The 18069-nt window shown below is 25.4% G+C and overlaps 3 protein-coding genes across 10 annotated transcripts; 2 read left to right on the forward strand and 1 right to left on the reverse strand.

Annotated features, from left to right (window-relative positions):
* Nucleotides 1–191: 191 nt before the first annotated feature.
* Nucleotides 192–3145, forward strand: LOC124431105 (uncharacterized protein C14orf119). 7 transcript variants are annotated; one of them, XM_046978552.1, is made up of 4 exons: nucleotides 198–328; nucleotides 1234–1660; nucleotides 1767–1835; nucleotides 2352–3145. In XM_046978552.1, the coding sequence occupies exon 4, from the start codon at nucleotides 2360–2362 to the stop codon at nucleotides 2702–2704; it is 345 nt and encodes a 114-aa protein (XP_046834508.1). In that variant the 5' UTR covers nucleotides 198–328; nucleotides 1234–1660; nucleotides 1767–1835; nucleotides 2352–2359; the 3' UTR covers nucleotides 2705–3145. The 7 variants fall into 7 exon arrangements, with proteins under 7 accessions (XP_046834509.1, XP_046834508.1, XP_046834506.1 ...); XM_046978550.1 differs by having other exon boundaries at nucleotides 1234–1638; XM_046978551.1 differs by having other exon boundaries at nucleotides 1468–1638.
* A 109-nt stretch (nucleotides 3146–3254) lies between these two features.
* On the reverse strand, nucleotides 3255–14890 carry LOC124431094 (protein DDB_G0276689). The gene is made up of 14 exons (XM_046978527.1): nucleotides 14330–14890; nucleotides 14107–14272; nucleotides 13372–14028; nucleotides 11934–13274; nucleotides 9914–10060; nucleotides 9256–9835; nucleotides 8907–9157; nucleotides 8289–8822; nucleotides 7000–8217; nucleotides 6373–6882; nucleotides 5923–6287; nucleotides 4261–5849; nucleotides 3887–4140; nucleotides 3255–3784 (listed from the first exon to the last, which is right to left on the reverse strand). The coding sequence occupies exons 1-14, from the start codon at nucleotides 14494–14496 to the stop codon at nucleotides 3626–3628; spliced, it is 7938 nt and encodes a 2645-aa protein (XP_046834483.1). The 5' UTR covers nucleotides 14497–14890; the 3' UTR covers nucleotides 3255–3625.
* Nucleotides 14891–15135: 245 nt separating this feature from the next.
* LOC124431098 (RNA-binding protein 28-like) lies at nucleotides 15136–17839 on the forward strand. Of its 2 annotated transcripts, none has more exons than XM_046978535.1 (9): nucleotides 15136–15294; nucleotides 15384–15497; nucleotides 15578–15942; nucleotides 16031–16346; nucleotides 16425–16593; nucleotides 16692–16909; nucleotides 17005–17154; nucleotides 17227–17577; nucleotides 17685–17839. In XM_046978535.1, the coding sequence occupies exons 2-9, from the start codon at nucleotides 15396–15398 to the stop codon at nucleotides 17805–17807; spliced, it is 1794 nt and encodes a 597-aa protein (XP_046834491.1). In that variant the 5' UTR covers nucleotides 15136–15294; nucleotides 15384–15395; the 3' UTR covers nucleotides 17808–17839. The 2 variants fall into 2 exon arrangements, with proteins under 2 accessions (XP_046834491.1, XP_046834492.1); XM_046978536.1 differs by having other exon boundaries at nucleotides 15144–15294; nucleotides 15367–15497.
* The last annotated feature ends 230 nt before the right edge of the window (nucleotides 17840–18069 follow it).

Below are 18069 nucleotides of genomic sequence, written 5' to 3' on the forward strand. Positions count from 1 at the left end.
AAATGGGGAAAGAAAATAAAAAGAAAAAAAGAATATTTATAAAATAATTAAGAAGATTTTTAATTGATTTTAATTATTTATATTTTAAAATAGAGTATACCAAGTGTTTTCCAATTTAGATCGATGCGTGTATGTTTATCTTTAGTCAGGTCTGTTTCACGTTAAATACTTCGCATATAATCGTTTCTAACCTTGAAAAATAACTAGTTACACGTTCGAAAAGTAGTACCTGCTTTCTTTCAATCTCACTTTGTCGTTTATTTTGCTTTTCATGAAATTCAACAATACAGAGAATAGATTTAACACAAACGATAACATACACACGAAGGTAAATAAATTGGACTAATTTTGTTTGAATTTATTTCTATGTCATATATATATACCATTGAAAATCTATGTAATAATTATAATAATAATAATAATAATAATAATAATAATAATAATAATAATAATAATAATAATAATAATAATAATAATAATACTAATAACAATAACAATTCATTTATCAAATATTTATCGTTAAAGAAAACATTTGTTATAGGTTATGTACAATCTAGATGGAAAACTCGCATGATAATTTTCGTATAGATATTTTAAAATTTATATAAAAAAAAGATATATATATATATAGTTGTAATTAAATTATTACAATTAACAATTTAAATTTATAAAATCGATCTACGTATGCGATTAAAAATCTATGTAATAAAAACAACAATAACAATAATAATAATAATTATTATTATTATTATTATTATTCAATTATTACATTTTCATCGTCGGGAAATAAATTTTTTTTTTTATAGGTTATATACAATCTAGATGGAAAACTCATGCGATAATTTTTGTATAAACTTATGACAAAAGAAAAAAAGAAAGAACATTTAAATATGTAACTTATACATAATCATACATTATTATTATCGAATATATTTTAATTATTACAATTAAATAAATTATATTTATAAAATCGATCGATAATAATTGTAAAACATTCGTGTATACACACGAACATTAAATATTTTCCCTCTGCCACCATTATAGAAATCTTTAACGCTTGCGCAATACAAATATAACTTTTTTTTTTCCTTCTCCCTTACACAAATGAATTTAAATCTAATAAGCGTTCTTTCATCTTCTTCTTCTTCTTTCTACTATTTCCATCTTATATACACAGATACACAGATTGACGTTTTAATGCATTAGTTTCTTCTTCTTTTTCTTTTTTTTTAGAATAAACAAAATTATATATATACATATATGTATATATATGTATGAATGTATATATATATAAATATATATATATGTATATATATATATAAACAAAAGTTTATTTTCCACGATATTGTGAGAAACTTCTTAAAAAAATATTGTATTTAAACGTTCGAAGGAAATATAAAGTGTTCGTTTGTATCATCGTTAATGTGTCATATGATATTGAAATATTAAATAAGATGGATTCGGCAGGTATAAGTGTAAAGGTATTTCAAGATAATAAAAATATTTACGAAAATTATTCCAAATATTCGAACGTGAATGATTTGAATGACGTAATTTGTAATATACGTAACATGCAAGGGAAGATCAATGATTTCTTAACTCAACTTTTACGAGAGAATACATCGACCGATAAGAAAAGTAATAATTTATATTATTAAAAGTAATTAATTAATTGGATTTTATTTTTATTATGTTTATTTGTTTGTTCGTTCGTTCGTTTGTTTATTAATTTTTTTCTTTAAATTGTTATTTTGCACAAATTTTAGATCACATGGCCGTGTCGGATACGGATTCAAACTCAACCGATGAAGATGTTGAAGTCGGGCCAAAGAAATGCAAGTTAATGAAATATACTTAATATATAGCATAATAATAAATATATAAAAAATGTTTATTTTTATTAAAATATAATAACAATTTTCTTTATGCCTGTCCTTTCATTAGCTTTGCCCAATCGTGGTGTACGTAACCTTTATCTTTGTACTTTGTCTGATCAAAATCACGTTTATAGAGATCAATCGAATTACTTTGATAAATTCTATTGAAGACGTATAAAAAAAAGTTTATATATTATTGGTAATATTTCTTTATTAAGAGATAATGAAATAATATGTTTCTAGATTGATATCAGTTTCTTATTTGTCAGATTACTTTCTATCGTATTGTATCGTTCGTATAACCTCTGGGAATGAATGTATGCAGATAATACCCAATCGCAGTGTATAATTTATTATACTTTACTTTATTTTATTTTATTGTTATCATTATCATATATTCTCTTATATCGTTATATCTGACAATATATTATAATAATAATCTGATTGATATATGTAGATATTTAATGTTTTCAGAATGAAATATGTCTACAATACTATCAAATGAATCCCAAATGAGATATGTGGTAGAATGGTTCAGGGAATGGTCAGAAATGCAGAGAGGAGATTTTTTAGAAATATTATTGGAACAATGTGGTTCTCCTGGTTTAGTCAATGGATTAGTACCTGGAATGGAAAATATGAGTTGTAAAGAAGGTTCGGATAGACCACCAAGCTTATTTCAATGTCGTGTGAAATTATTCAGAGAGTGGAGTCAAAATTGGTCACAACAAGAAAAAGATTCCTTGCTAGCTTCGATTAAAAGTATCGATGGGAAATTTGCTGGGAATTATGAACAAAGGTTATCCGCATTAATGGAAGAAAATTAAAATATATGGATTGATGTCGAGTTAAATTAATTTCATATATTAAACATGTAGAAACTAAAATTTGATATTCAAAGAAATGAGAGATCTTATTTATAAGTTATTATAGAATAATCATTGAAATTTTAATAATGAGCTAATATGATTAAATGTCAATGATGAAGGAAAAATTTGTCTGAAAATTTTTCTTTTTAAATTTTTATAAACGATCGTCCATAATCCTCGCATTGAATTATATATACAATAGAAATATATTATTATTCATGCTTTTATACATGAATTTAACATGTTTTCAAAAAACAAATTTTCATGGTTAGCACATTTTTAAATAAATTGCAACTGTTGTTTCTTTATCATAAGAATATTTATAAACAATCTATGTATGTGAGAGTTACAAAAGATATTGTTGTATCAGCAATTAATGATAATAATTTTTAATTTAAACTATAGTCTTTGAATAATCAATTGTTATAGATATAAATAAATAAATATATATATATATGTATATATATATATATATATACATTCCATATTGTCAGTATTTACATTGTATGTATTTGGATGTGTGTCATTAAATATATTAAGAAAATACATATCTTTTTTGTTAATAATAAACTTTAATGAACTGTTTGAAAAGAAAAGCTCCAAGTATACAATCGATTTTGTTGTTATTATTGATGAAAACCCTACATTTTATTTACATACAAATAATATAATATACATCATATCTTCATATTTACATGTACCTTATAATAATATTAAAAAATATAAATATTATAGTGTACTTATTTACATTACATACAATGTAACAAATTACTAATATATGCATTATTAGAAAAAGTAGTTTATACCATTCCAAACTTACCAATTTTATTAACAAATTATATTTAGGATTATTATTTATTATATATTTTTATATCCTTTTTATAAACGTTGTAACCATTTTGTACAAATATTTTTAATAGCAGTTTGTCCAAGACGATCAGATTCTTTTAAAATCTTTCTTACATCTTGAACTCTTGAATATTTAACAGCAAGAAGATACGCAGCTTTTAATTGTTTACTTTCGATGTATGCACTTATCTAAAAAAAAAAAAAAAAAAAAAAAAAAGAGTAAGAAAATTTATTGATTACTGTTACTATTTATGATTATATAATGATCAAATTAAAAAAGATCTCTCTTACTTTAAGTTCTATGTCTGTTATTAGTCTAACCAGTACATCTATCTGATCTTTTAAAATGTGTTCAGAATGATTGTATGAACGTTGAAGAATCAATTTTATACAATGTGTAAGTACGTGATCACATATAACGTGGGTATTAGATGCTCCAGAACTACGACAACATTTTATTAATTGTTCTACAGCAGTAACATTATCTTTTAAAGCTAATATATGTCCTGCTAAAGAATATACTTTTTGTGGTGAAAGATTGTAGTCTATAACAAAAAATTACATTATATGCAACATTATTACCATAAGAATTTAGATGTATATATATATATGTACACATATATTATGTAGATGTATATATATATTATGTAGCATTAAATTATAACCTTGCATAATTCTGAACGCTATACCAAATCCTTCTTCAATATCACGTCCACAAAGAATTGCTAATACAGCCAAGTGTGTTTTTTGTTGCTGATTACCAAATAAAGTAGGTAATTCAGAACTACAAGTAGCATCAGATTCAATGTCTGGAAAAAGGCTTAAAAATTCATTCGGTGATCTTCCTTCTTTCTCAGCATTTCCTAAAAACTTTGCTATTTCCATTTGTCTACTTATCGTATTTATATGCTTATCTATTTCAGAAGGCTCCATTTCCATAGTAAGAACATCATGATTACTATAATAGGAACTTGTACTCTTCCTTCTCTTTTTGCTAAAATCTCCAATATGTAATTCAGATTCTAAATGTTTTTGTGCATCAGTCAATAGATGCATTCTGTTGCATAAATCCATGTAAGTAGTAGCTTGATTAGTATAAAAACGAATACATGTCATGGATGCTCTTATACAATCTTTCATAAAAAGTTGTAGTTGATATAAAATATACAAGGATTGTTTCTTTTCTAAACAATGGCAAACATATATTAAATATTTTTTCCAAAGTATTAAACTTGGATCTTTGGTTTTCATAGCTTCTTGTAATTTCTCAGCGTTTCCAGTTTTTAAACAATACATATAAACAGCGTTAAAAAATAATTCAGGTTCTAAATCATTTTCTAATATATAGTTAAGACATTTTTCAAATTCTTCATGCTTCAAATAAAACTCTAATATAGAATTATAACTTCCATATGTAAGTAAATAATACAGGCTTTCCTTGTAATAAATGTTTTCTTTAAATGTATTTACATGTTTTATTGTTAATTGTCCTTGACTTATAGCTTTTAAATTATTAATTACAGATAATATCTCTGGTATTTTATCTACCTTCTGATTAGAATGAAATAGATAATAATTGTTTGTATTTGAATTATCTAATATTTGTAAAATTTCTGTTAATAAAGGTGGATCCTTTATCGGTCGATTTTTTACACATTCACTTTTCTTTTGACTAGATGCATTTTTTTCTTCGATCGTATGTGATTTTATTTTGTTTGAAAGAATTTTGGTTTCATCTAAATTTTCCACATGTTTAGAAGACAATTCCTTTGGATAAGATAAAATTTCCCAACCATCGATATCATCCTGAATGACTTTATCAAGACAATGAAGAAATTTCTCTTTTGCTTGTTCAAAATAGCCCACTTTTAAACAAGCTTTACCCCAAGCTGCCCATACACCTTGAGTATCCAATCCTGATTTAGTACTAACATCCAATGCTAATGTCCATTGTTCTTTTTCAGTAAGTAAATCTCTTAATTTTCTCAAAGCATGTTCATCCATATCGTCTGAAGGTATAAGCGACAAACAATCAGAATGAATAAGTGTTGTTATAAGATCTATTTGCGATAGAAAACGATCACAGTGAGCCAATCCCGTATTGAAACCTAATTTAGCGCATTTCACTTTTGCTGCAACTAATAATGATTTTATCATCTTGATAATCACTATGTGATCTACTTCAGGATTTACTTCTCCATCATTAACTGGATATAATAATTGTTTCATTTCATCACACCGATCGAGTAGAAAACTATATCGATATATTATATTATTCAATAAATATTATTTCATAATTTAAATTTATATATAATATGAATAAATACCTTGTGTACGCTTTGTGATCCGAATGTAAATTTAAAATAGCTAAACATAAGGAAATGCTAGGAGCGTATTCGAATGAAAATTCTTCTCTAATAGTTTTATTATGTCCTTCGTCTTTTGTTAATCTCCAATAATCCAATGCTTCGCTATTTGGCGTAGATGCTGATCCTTGCACCATATGCATTTGCAAAGTAGTCTGACATTTACAATCTTCACAAACACGCACAGGTACTGAACTTGGATATCCAGGAACTTGCATACGACTTTGAGAACAAATGGCACAAACCACACGACCACATCTACGACAATGATGCCTTCTGTTAAACATTGAGAATATTACCGTTTTACAACAGCTACATTCTCTAGCCTGGAATAATTGTTATAAATAATATTATTAATATCAATTCGAATATATTTAATAAAATAAATTTAATACGTTGCTTTTGAAATACTTTGTCATTGGGAATCCATTCTTCTTTTGTAGGCACCTTAGAAGGCATGATAAATTCATTACTTTCATTTTCCATATTAGAATCTTGTATACTCTTTGATTTATTATCAATACCATCACGTTGTAAAGAAACTCTAAAGTCTAATGCTTTTTTACTATAAAACCTTATAATCTTATCAAATTCGGTCATCGATATACCTGTATCTTGCAAATCGATGTAGACGATATTTAATATTTTTTGAAGAGTTTCAAACTTACAATTCATTAATAATTGCTCTAACATTAGAAGTGGATCCTTTATAAGATGAATATATAATGATTTTTCTTTATCTTTTAATTCTTTCAGAATATCTATACCAATTAAAGTTCTTTTGTATTTAATAATTTCTGTTTTCTTACAATGTTGTAATAAATAATTAACGAGAAAGGATAGTGCACTGGTGGATTCAACTTTTTTAAGTACGACTTTACATATTTTCACTGAATGATTATGCGGTAACGATTGAAGAAGCTGAAACAATAAAAATTTTATGTTTATCATATAGATAATTTTTTCTTTTTTTTTTTTTTTTTTTTTTTCAGAGACATAAATAATCCCTTTTTTGTCGTCATAGTTTCAATATATTACCTTTAAAGCTCGTTTAAAGTCTTGCCTTTCATTTTTTAATAAGCCAATTAAAAAATCTTGCGCAACAGAGGATTGTGCTTCTAATGTAAAAGATTGACACTCTAACCATTCTAAACATAATTCAAACTTGTCTACACTTATCAAGGATTGCATTATATCAAATGGATCAATTCTATTTGTACAGTATGCAACATCGTACCAAGTATTATTATATTTGTTTGCACAATATGGTAACATTTTTCGAAAAATTGTTATTCTACGTAATATTTCTTTCATTTGAAGTTTACAATGCAAAGGTAATTTATTACTATCCGTATGATGCAATGCATGAATCAAAATGCACTCGCAAACATATGCCTGCCATTTGTTAATATTATTTAATATCATTTGTGCTAAAATATGTATATCATTAATTTGATATAAATATTCTAATATTTGTGAATTTATCGTATTTTCTTTTTCTGATGTTAAACAACTTAAAACTTTATCCTTAAAGTGTCGTACTTCGAAAGTTTTAACAATATTATTATCCGATAGAGAATCTATAACGTTCAAACAGTCTTCCCATTTTTTATTTTTCCATGCTTCCTTAAACCAATTCCACAATTTGTTTACTGGTACTGTTTCGTGGATACCGGTATATGTTTCATTTTCATTGAAAAAACATTTCAATTGATTTATCCAAGAGGAATTCAAAAAATTCTCCAAACAGGCAATACGTCGTAGATTATTGCAATTTTTATCTAAAATAGTTGGACGTTTGTTTTGCATTTTCTGTACTAGATAAGAAAGAATCCAGCTATGACTATCTAAATATTGTAACAAATTATCCTTAATCAATAACTTCTCACGAATGAATACTTCCTCATTATCATCATTTTGACAATTTTGTATAGAAAGTTGTGAACTATCTGTATATTTCAATAATATTTCATAAGAGTAATGAGCAGATTTATATTCTATTACCACATCCTCATTTTCAAATTGAAAATAATCATTTATAGAAAATATATTTTCTTTCAAATTATTCGCATGCTCATTTTGCTTATCCAAAGATAATAAATTCTGATATTGTTCTACAAGATTTGGTAATATTATTTTCGTTTCCTCATGTAACTTCTTAAAATCGTCATTATGATAATTCTTTTGTAAATAATAATCTAAATATTCCTTTGCTGCTTCATTCAAATTTTTGCTCAATGTGGTTGATTCAAAAACCTGTAATATTATGAATTAAATAAATGTAGAAAAAATAATTTATCGAATTAAAATAAAATGGAAATACTTACACGTATTTGTGGTGTTTCATTATATTCATTAGCCATAGCAAAAATAACTCTTGGATCGTGTACTAAGTCTAAATCTTGCCATGCTGGCTCATTAAGTTCTATAATTGGTGATAATGATATTTCATTTAATGAGAGACCACTAAGTAACTTCGAACGAAGAGTATAAAGCGTTACAAAACCAAGATCACCAATTACATAGCCAATTGACATTAAGGAGACTGTATGCTTCAAAGTATTAAAAGGAGAATTGTTAGCCCAAATAACGAGCATTGCATGTATGAACATAACATTCCAAGTATTTAAGAAAAATGTTAATGTCTCATCTCCAACTGATAATTCGCTAAGATCCAACATTGCAAGATGTGATGTTTTCTTCAATATAGTTTGAATATTAACATGCTTTGAAAGATCATTCAAACATGTGTAAGATAAATTAGATTTCATTGAATTTAAAGTGTATAATGCTTGTAAAAGTTCCATCAGTATCTCTGAAATGCATTGATTGGGACTACTTGATACATAACTTTTTGAATCCTGTTAAAGATACAATTGAAAAGAGCATAAATAAAATTTAATAATAATAATAATCTCAGATATTTTTATATTTTTCATACTTACAGATATATCAACATTTCCATTTAATACTATACATCCAAAATTAGTATTGTCGTTCTCAGATTTGTTATTATGATAATATGGAAATATTGGACAAGTGCTTATAAGAATGTTGTACACTAAATCTACTTTTAATTTTCTAGCAATTTGCTCAAGATTTTCAGGTTCAACATTTTTATTAAAAAGATGATAACTAAAATATCTGTGAAGAGGTATATTTAACAATCTAGTTGCAGTTAACAATTCTGTATTATCTAAAATAAAAAAAAGATGATTAAATTGATATTATAAAAAAAAGAAAAAGAAAAAAAAAAAAACGAGAAAAAAGAAAGAAAGAGACAATTATTTGTACCTGTATTGATTGGAGCAATTGCTTTTAAATGTTGTAAATGGAATTGTAAATTTTTTAAATAATTTTTATTATTATTGCAACTTGTAATTATTTTCTGTATTATTTTTAATTCTTTAAATTCAATACTGTTCTTAGCATGCTCGTCATCGACTATTTGTTTTTGCGATTTTTTAAATTCATTGTATTCAGTCATAATATTTGTCCATAATTCATTCTTTTCTTTCCACTCTTCAACAGACAATGGTATTGTAACATCAGATAATAAATTTGTCACAGATATATCCTTCTTATTCTCATGTAATAGTTGAAAAACTTGATAAAACAAACGACTATGTTCAGTATTATTCAATGATTTGCATAATGTGACATATTTCATAGCAACATCACAAAGACTCTGTGAAATTGGATAGGTATTGCCCATAGTCAAAGCTAAATCCAATACACTTAATGTTAATATCTTGTTGTTGTTAAGATTTGGTTTTAACATTCTCATGTGTGTTTCTTGAGAGGCTATAAACGTTTCAAGTTGATTGGTATATCTGGAGGAATGCATAGCTTCTTCTGCAACTAATCTTATGGTCTGTAAAAATGATTACAAAATTATACGATGATTAATATATCCATTTTTTAAACAAAAATTTAATAATCTTTACGTTACCTCCAACGTAGAAGATTTGATATTTCTTTTTGAAGTATTTCCTGTTATCGAAGGACATATCAAATTAAACATTTCTTGCTTAAAATGTTTTAGTGCTTGTGAAAATCGAATTTCACCATAAAGTGCAGTATTTTCCATATTGAACATCTGTCAAAAAACAATAAAGTTAGCATTAATGTCAAAATGTTGATTAATAATTTTATTAAATAAAGACACATGGAAAGAGCGTTTATCTATATAGGAATAATAAGTTGTTATATTTTCAATAACTTAGCTTTTGGTGTTAAGTATCAATTTGTAACAATACTATAATATAATAAACGATTTAAGAGATATTATTAATTACTATTATTATTATTATTATTATTATTATCATTCTTTATATTCGTATTACATATTATAGATAAATTCAAAAGATGAAGAAATATTTGAAATAAGTTCGTATGATAATTATTATGATGATATAAATAAAAATGAAATAATCAAAGTTGCCGATTTCTTTAACCCGCAAGTATTAAAGAAAGATGAGGATAAATACAAACCCCTACATTCTTACGTAAAGCAATATAATCAACGTGTCGCTAAAAACAAAATACAGATACCTGATATATTTCCTTATTTTCAATCGAACAAAGAACAAATATTAAATCTACTCCAAGAGGAAGAACCACATATTGCTGGATTTAAAAATGAAATAAATAAAGTATAAATATTTGTTCTTTAAATGTAATATTCTAGATGTAAAAGATACAATACAATATACAAAGAATTGTTATATTATTTACTAGTATTATTCGGAAATTTCAACAAGAAAGAACATAAAATTGTTATCAAGAAGAAGAAATGCTTTCAATTTTATGAAACTAAAACGTGCTTCAACACCGTCATTTAGTAAGCAAATTTATAATAATTAAATGAAAATTATCATTTTCAGTATTGAAGACAAACCCATATATTTATAGAATTATTTACAAATGTGTAGAAAATAAAAAAGTCTCCAGGGATAAACATAATGAACCAAGTTATAATATACCTGAAAATTATAGAAAATTTAATTTACTACAGAACCCTGTAAGGACAAATTATAATATTCTTAAGATAAAAATAGGATATAAAATAAATTGTATTCTTTGGATAGAATCATCAAGAAGAAGACTTGTCACCATTGTTAAGTATAAGTATAGAAGAAATTAATAAATATATAGATTTAAGTACGACCATTGAAGATACAATAGAGCCTACAGATGAAAACGATTACGACTACGAAGCTTTTAAAATGGAATATGAACAACAATTCAAAAAAGATAAAAAAATAAGCGATAAATTACAATACACCCATACAGAAGAACAAGTGACAAAAGAACATATTTCCAAGAAACCATTTGAAAAAGTTACAGATACTACGAAAAATTGTACAAAGAAAGATATGGATTATTTTGGTTTTAAAGCTATCAAATGTTTAATTTACAATTACCAACATGTAAAAGACACAACGGAAGCAAAAAAAACATTATCAAAAATGTGGCTAATTGTTAAAGTATGGCTGTGCATTTATGTGTGTATCGCAATTCCATGTTGGTGCCAAAGAGGAAGTTATTTATTTTATATATACCAAATTATTTTTAATTATATGCCAAGAGAATAAATAAACAACTAATATTTTATACTTTTTTTTTTTTTTTTTTTTTTTTTTTTTTATATATAACAGGATGGTGTTGTTGTTGGTTTCGTTGTAAACTTTTCTTTCCCAGAAAAAGAATAATGTTTGTAAAACAATATTATATGCGAAATCCTCCAGGTATTTTAATACCAAAACTTTCTAAAAAGAAACCGATTAAATACGAACCGTCTGAATATGAACAAGACATGTATGAAAAACTTGAAGCTGCAATAAGAAATATATAATACAAATAACTACAATTGCAAGCATATTGTATAATGCATATAATAATGTATAAAAACTTTATGAAATAAGTAGTAATGTTAGTTTAAATGAATAAATAAATAAATATAAAAATACCTCTATAACTTCTTGCGCTTTCTCATAATCATTTTTCCACAAACATTGGATAACCAAACTTTCTTTCGATGACAACATTAAATTAATAAGAAATATTGGTTGATCTGCATCTTTTACAATTAAATTATCTGAAATAGTTCTATTTTTTAATTGATTCCATTCGTTAATATTATCAGCAACAATTTCTGCTTCTGAGCTACTATCAGTTTTTATTTTTGTATCATCCGAATCACTACTATGATTTCGATAAAAAATAATATCATTGAATCTCTCTTGCGGATATATTATATTTTCCTTTAATAAAGTACCAGAATTAGTTTCAATTGTAAAGTTTTCAGGCAGCCCTACGTTTTTGATAAAATAAGAATTTGTATGAAGATCCAATCTCCATTTTGCATCAGCTAATAATTTTACTAAATTAGATATCTTTGGACTTAATTTATTTAATTCTTCTGCATATGTTGCATCATATTTGAGTTTTCTCATTTCAATCTCTGTAGCTGTAATACTATTTTTTAAATAATATAATATTTCTCTAACAGCATATTTATTACAAATAAAATTCATATTATTGTATTTCATTGATCTATGAATAATTGTTTGCTTTTCATTTAGGACAATGTTATGATCTTGTGATTTATTGTCACTATGACAGAAGTCATCATAGCTTAAGAAAAGCAAAGAAAATATATTTTCCATTGTCTCCAATCTCAAAGAAAATGGCAATAAAGTACATAAATAAGATTCCATGTCGAGTAAATATTTTGTGATATTCTGATATTTTGCATTATAAGTTTTACAAAGTAAAATTACTTTTAATGCATTTACCATACTACAATAAGCTTGAAAAATATTTTCAGGTTCTCCGGTGGCTTGTAATAGTTCTTTAATTCGATCATGATCTATTTCATGTATATTTGTAGCTTCTTTCAATAAAAAAAGTACTGTACAATTTTCCAGAAGATACAACATACGTTTTAATGGTATTGCGTTTACAATACATACTGATTCTATACCATCTTGACTTTCTTTTATAGCTTCTGGATTTTTTAGATTCAGGATCCAATTTATAATTTCAGTATATATCTTTAACGTGGTATCTAATTTGTGAAAAGTATGATCAGTAAAAATGTTGAGATTACAATTTTGTAATAAAAATTTCAGGACTTCATATACAATCGTATTTTCTGTCCAATTTTGTAAATCGTCAGTATCTCCTTCCGAACAGTGATGTAAAAATTTTAACAATAATATTATCCAAAAGTGTTTTAAAGGAGGATAGGACAATATCATTGAAACTTCATTATAATTGCCAGTTATTAAGAATGTATAACAAATATTCTGAAAAAGAAAACAAAAAGAAAGAAAATAATATTATTTTGACATTGACAATATTGTTTAATTAATTTTAATTACAACCATTATGATTTAAACTTACTAATATATCTGTTAACCAATGTGATTTTTGTGTTATTATTCTTCTAAGTATTTCCATTTCATTTAACACCATAATATTGTCATTATTCTTATATTTAAATATGGCATTGCATATTCTAATTGCATCTTCCATAATAGTACCAGACTTGGAGTATCCATATAATTCATTGATATTTAAATTCCACTCGTCGATAAATGTCGTATCCTTTCTAGAGTATAATGCCAATTCTATATCTTTAATATTATCTGTCTTCAAGGTTATAGGACATAACCATTTTAAAAATTCAGTCTTTTTAGATTCAGTCAAAATCATCTTCGATAAAATACATAAGAACATTTCTAAATATTCATTATTAAGTATTATTTTATTTTGTATTAAAGATGAAGCATCATCTTTCTCATTTACAAGAGAATTTTCATTGGGTATCATAAGTTCCATAATTTCTTTTAATGCAGTCAAATAGAAATCTAATAATCCATTAGGAAAAATAGAAATACTAAATGAATATAAACAGCACATATTAATAATGTGACATGCTATTATAGGGTTTTTTATTAAATATGCTTTTAAAAATGATAAAGTCGATTGAGAAAAATCATTAACGATTTGTGGTGATGCAGCTTTAATATTTACATCGGAACAATATAACAGCAACTCCTGTTGTAAAATATAGAATTGTAAATAATATATAATGTGTAATTTCAAATATATAATTATTATATGTGATAGACGAACCTCTATTACATTTTGAGATATATCGTCCATCAAATCCACAGCAATTTGAAAATCTATGCTATTAAAGTCCATTGAAATATTTTTATTGTGACAACATTTATCAGGGAAAAGTTTGTATAATAACAAATATTCAATCCATCGAAAGTTATTTTCCTTTTTCATGTCACTAAAATAATATCAATGATTAATATCTTATATTATTTATTTCTATCTTAATACTTACATATCAATTTTAATTATAGATTTAAAATCTATATTATGAATCATATCTGTACTTTGTTCAGAACAAATATTGTGATGATGATAGGTTCGATATATTTCATATGCTGTGTACCATAATTTGGATGAAATACACTTATGTATCTCAAAGACTTCCATTTCTTTTGACATTTTTCTGACGGTAAATTTTACACTTTCCTTGATATAATCACTTTTCCTTTGAATACTTTTGAAACTTCATTATAGGTTATGAAATTTATACTTTAATAGCGAAAATCTACGTCAAAACTGTTCACAATATTTAACCAACTTCAACGACAGATATGGACAAAATATACCAACAGAACTGTTTATGAATATAATTGTTCTCGATAGATGGCACTATTGGTATTCTGCCAATGACGTCATCTTAATTGACGTTCTTTTGTTATCGATCATTCATAAAATGTCCCTGTTTTTATAATGGTTTACGCCATCAATGAGAACAGCTGTAATTTTAGATCAATTTTGATGAACAAGGTCTCATTTTAAAGACGAAGATTTAATCTAGGACATATATATTTTTTGAATTTTTAGTAAAAACTTTATTTTCTTTGAAAAAAAAGTACTAAAACTTTACATTGCCAATTATACTTCTAAAGGCAAATATATATAAGATATAATTAAATTTAAAGATAATGTCTTTAAATTCGCAAATTTATATATGAATTATAATATTTTTTAATTATATTTATATATAATTAAAAAATATAATATATCGACGTCGTATTTAAAAAATGGATCACTGGAAAAAAACATTCATAGTTCATATTTTGTCCATATGTGTCGCTGAAGTCATACACGTTTTGAACAATATTTAATGAACAGCTTGAATATTAACATATAAGATTAAAAACTTACGAAATATCATATATTTCATTTTTTAAAACTTGCGTATAATATTTTCTGGTGTTTTTATATTTTTAACGTGTAAGTTATTTAAAATATAGAATAATTTTTTGAAATATATTAGAACGAATTCTAATCTAACCTTACATTAAGTACATGCTTTTTTTTAGTTATTCTAAATCATGGCACCTAGAAATATCAATTCTTTAAAGAATAAAGATATTTATAAACAAAATAGACGAAAGAAAAGAGCAAGAATAATAATAAGAAATTTACCATTTCAAGTAAGTTTTGTTTTAGTATTAAATATATAAAATGTAACGACATTGTTTTCTAATGTTTTTTTTGTCTTTTATCTCTGTAGATCACGGAGAATAATTTAAAGGAATATTTTGGTCAGTATGGAAAAATCGAAGAAGTAAAATTATTAATTAAACCTGATGGAAAACCCATTGGATGTGGATTCATTCAATTCGATCACGTGCAGAGTGCGGCAAAAGCAATACATTATGCAAACTTGAAGCCAATTCAAGGTAGATCTATTGTTGTCGATTGGGCAATACCTAAACATAAATTTAATAAAAATACAACAGAAGATATTAAAGACGTAAATAATGTTGATATTAACATTAAGGAAGAATCAGATGATTCTGACAACGATGATAAATCAATAATAGAACCTATTGAAGAAATAAACTTATCAAATAATTCAATTGAAAGTATGGATGTGTAAGTAATAGTTAACACTCATATAAATGAATGCAGATATGTTACTAAATGGAAAAATGTATTACAAATTATTCATTCAAATTTATAGTTCGGATAAAGAAGATGAAGAGGATATGGAAGATTCATCAGAGGAGGAAAAACAAGATGTAAAGGATGAGGAAATAACAGAAGAATTCTTGGAAGAAAAAGTAAATGATGAAGATGAAAAAATGACAAAGAATAAAAAATGTATATCTAATGACGTTCACGAAGGAAAAACTGTATTTTTGAAAAATGTACCATTTTCTGTGAAAAATGAAGAACTTAAAAAGTATATGGAACAGTTTGGTCCAGTTTATTATGCTCTTATTTGTATAGACTCTTTAACAGAACATTCTAAAGGAACGGCTTTTGTTAAATTCAAGGTAATAGTTTTGTATGTATTATAATTAATTAATTATTAATAACATAATAGATCCATAAAATTTTGGATTAATTTTCAGAATATAGAAGATGCTGAAAAATGCTTATCAGCTGGAACAGAATTACGTTTACGTGATGCTATTCTAGAAGCACATAGAGCTCTTCATAAAAATGATATTACGAATAAAAATAATTTGAAACGTCAAAAAGAGAAAGATTCAAGGAATTTATATCTTATAAAAGAAGGAGGTACGTAGATATATATATATATTATATATATATAATGAATAAAATCTAGAAAATAATCTAGTAATGGTGTTGTAAAAATTAATTAAAAATATTTTCAGTAATAATCGCTGGAAGTCCAGCTGCAGTAGGCGTATCAGTTACAGATATGGCAAAACGATTACAACTTGAACGTTGGAAATCTCAGATATTGCGTAATTTGAACATGTTTGTTTCAAGGGTGCGCCTAGTTGTTCAAAATTTACCAGCATCATTAGATGATGTTAAACTTAGGCTAATTTTTAAAAAGTATGCTGGTTCTAAGGCAATTATTAAAGAGGTACATATGTATACATTTAAATTTATATATTTTAGTAAATAAGAATTCACATAAGCACATAGAATATTTATATATATATATATATATATTTATAGGCAAGAATTATGCGTGATTTAAAAAATATAGACTCAAATGGTATAGGAAAGTCTAAAGAATATGGATTCGTAACATTTACCAAACACGAAGATGCTCTTAAAGCTTTACGAGCTATAAATAATAATCCAAATATTTTTACTCCTCACAAGGTAAACTTCAGTTGTATTATCTTGATTAAAATAAAAATCTCTTGTTATATTTAATAATATTATTTTTATTAGAGGCCAATAGTTGCCTTTTCCATTGAAAATCGTATCATGGTGAATGCCAAACAAAGAAGAATTCAAAAGAGTCAAGCACGAAATCCTCTTTATTCAGGAAATAAAGATCAGGGGCAAAATAAAGAGCATCCAATGGAAGAAACAAAAGTCGTAGCCAAGAATGAATTGGCGAATGATAAAAAATCATTCTCAGGCATTAAAAGTAAGCCTGGAGAAACAAAGATTAGATCAAAATTCAACTTGAAAAATCAAAGTATCCTGCACAGTAAAGTAATAAAAAAAGAGAAAAAGGCAGTGAAACATGATCACAGTAGAAAAACAAAACTAGAAAGGGCAAAGAAAGAGTTGAAGGTAAGTATCCATCATACTTGTATTTTTGTTTTATTTTGTTTTGTTTTTACTGTGCGACGTATGCAGAATATTTTTATCTCTCCTATTCTTTTTTTTTTTTTTTTTAGACCAAGCAAATTGCCAAGAGGGGCAACGTGGAAGATGCAAACTTCAATAAACTCGTAAACAGTTATAAAAGTAAATTATTAGCATTAGGACCAACCAGATCGAAATGGTACGATACTTCATAAAAAAAAAAAAAAAAAAAATAGATAAAAAAATAAAGAAAAATTTACATTTTTTTTAAAACCATGTTTAACTAAATAATTAATAAACGTTGATGTAATAAACATTGTACATTTTAATAAATAACTTTTATCATACGATAAATATATATCATTGGCCTAAACAATTTATTTGTTTAATAAAGCTTTTTTTTTTTTTTTTTTTTTTTTTTTTTTTTTTTTTTTTTTTTTTTTTTTTTTTAAATGTAAACTATATATTTTTTGTTAG

Source organism: Vespa crabro, chromosome 20 (genome assembly GCF_910589235.1).
Source record: "Vespa crabro chromosome 20, iyVesCrab1.2, whole genome shotgun sequence".
NCBI classification, from domain to species: Eukaryota; Metazoa; Arthropoda; class Insecta; order Hymenoptera; family Vespidae; genus Vespa; species Vespa crabro.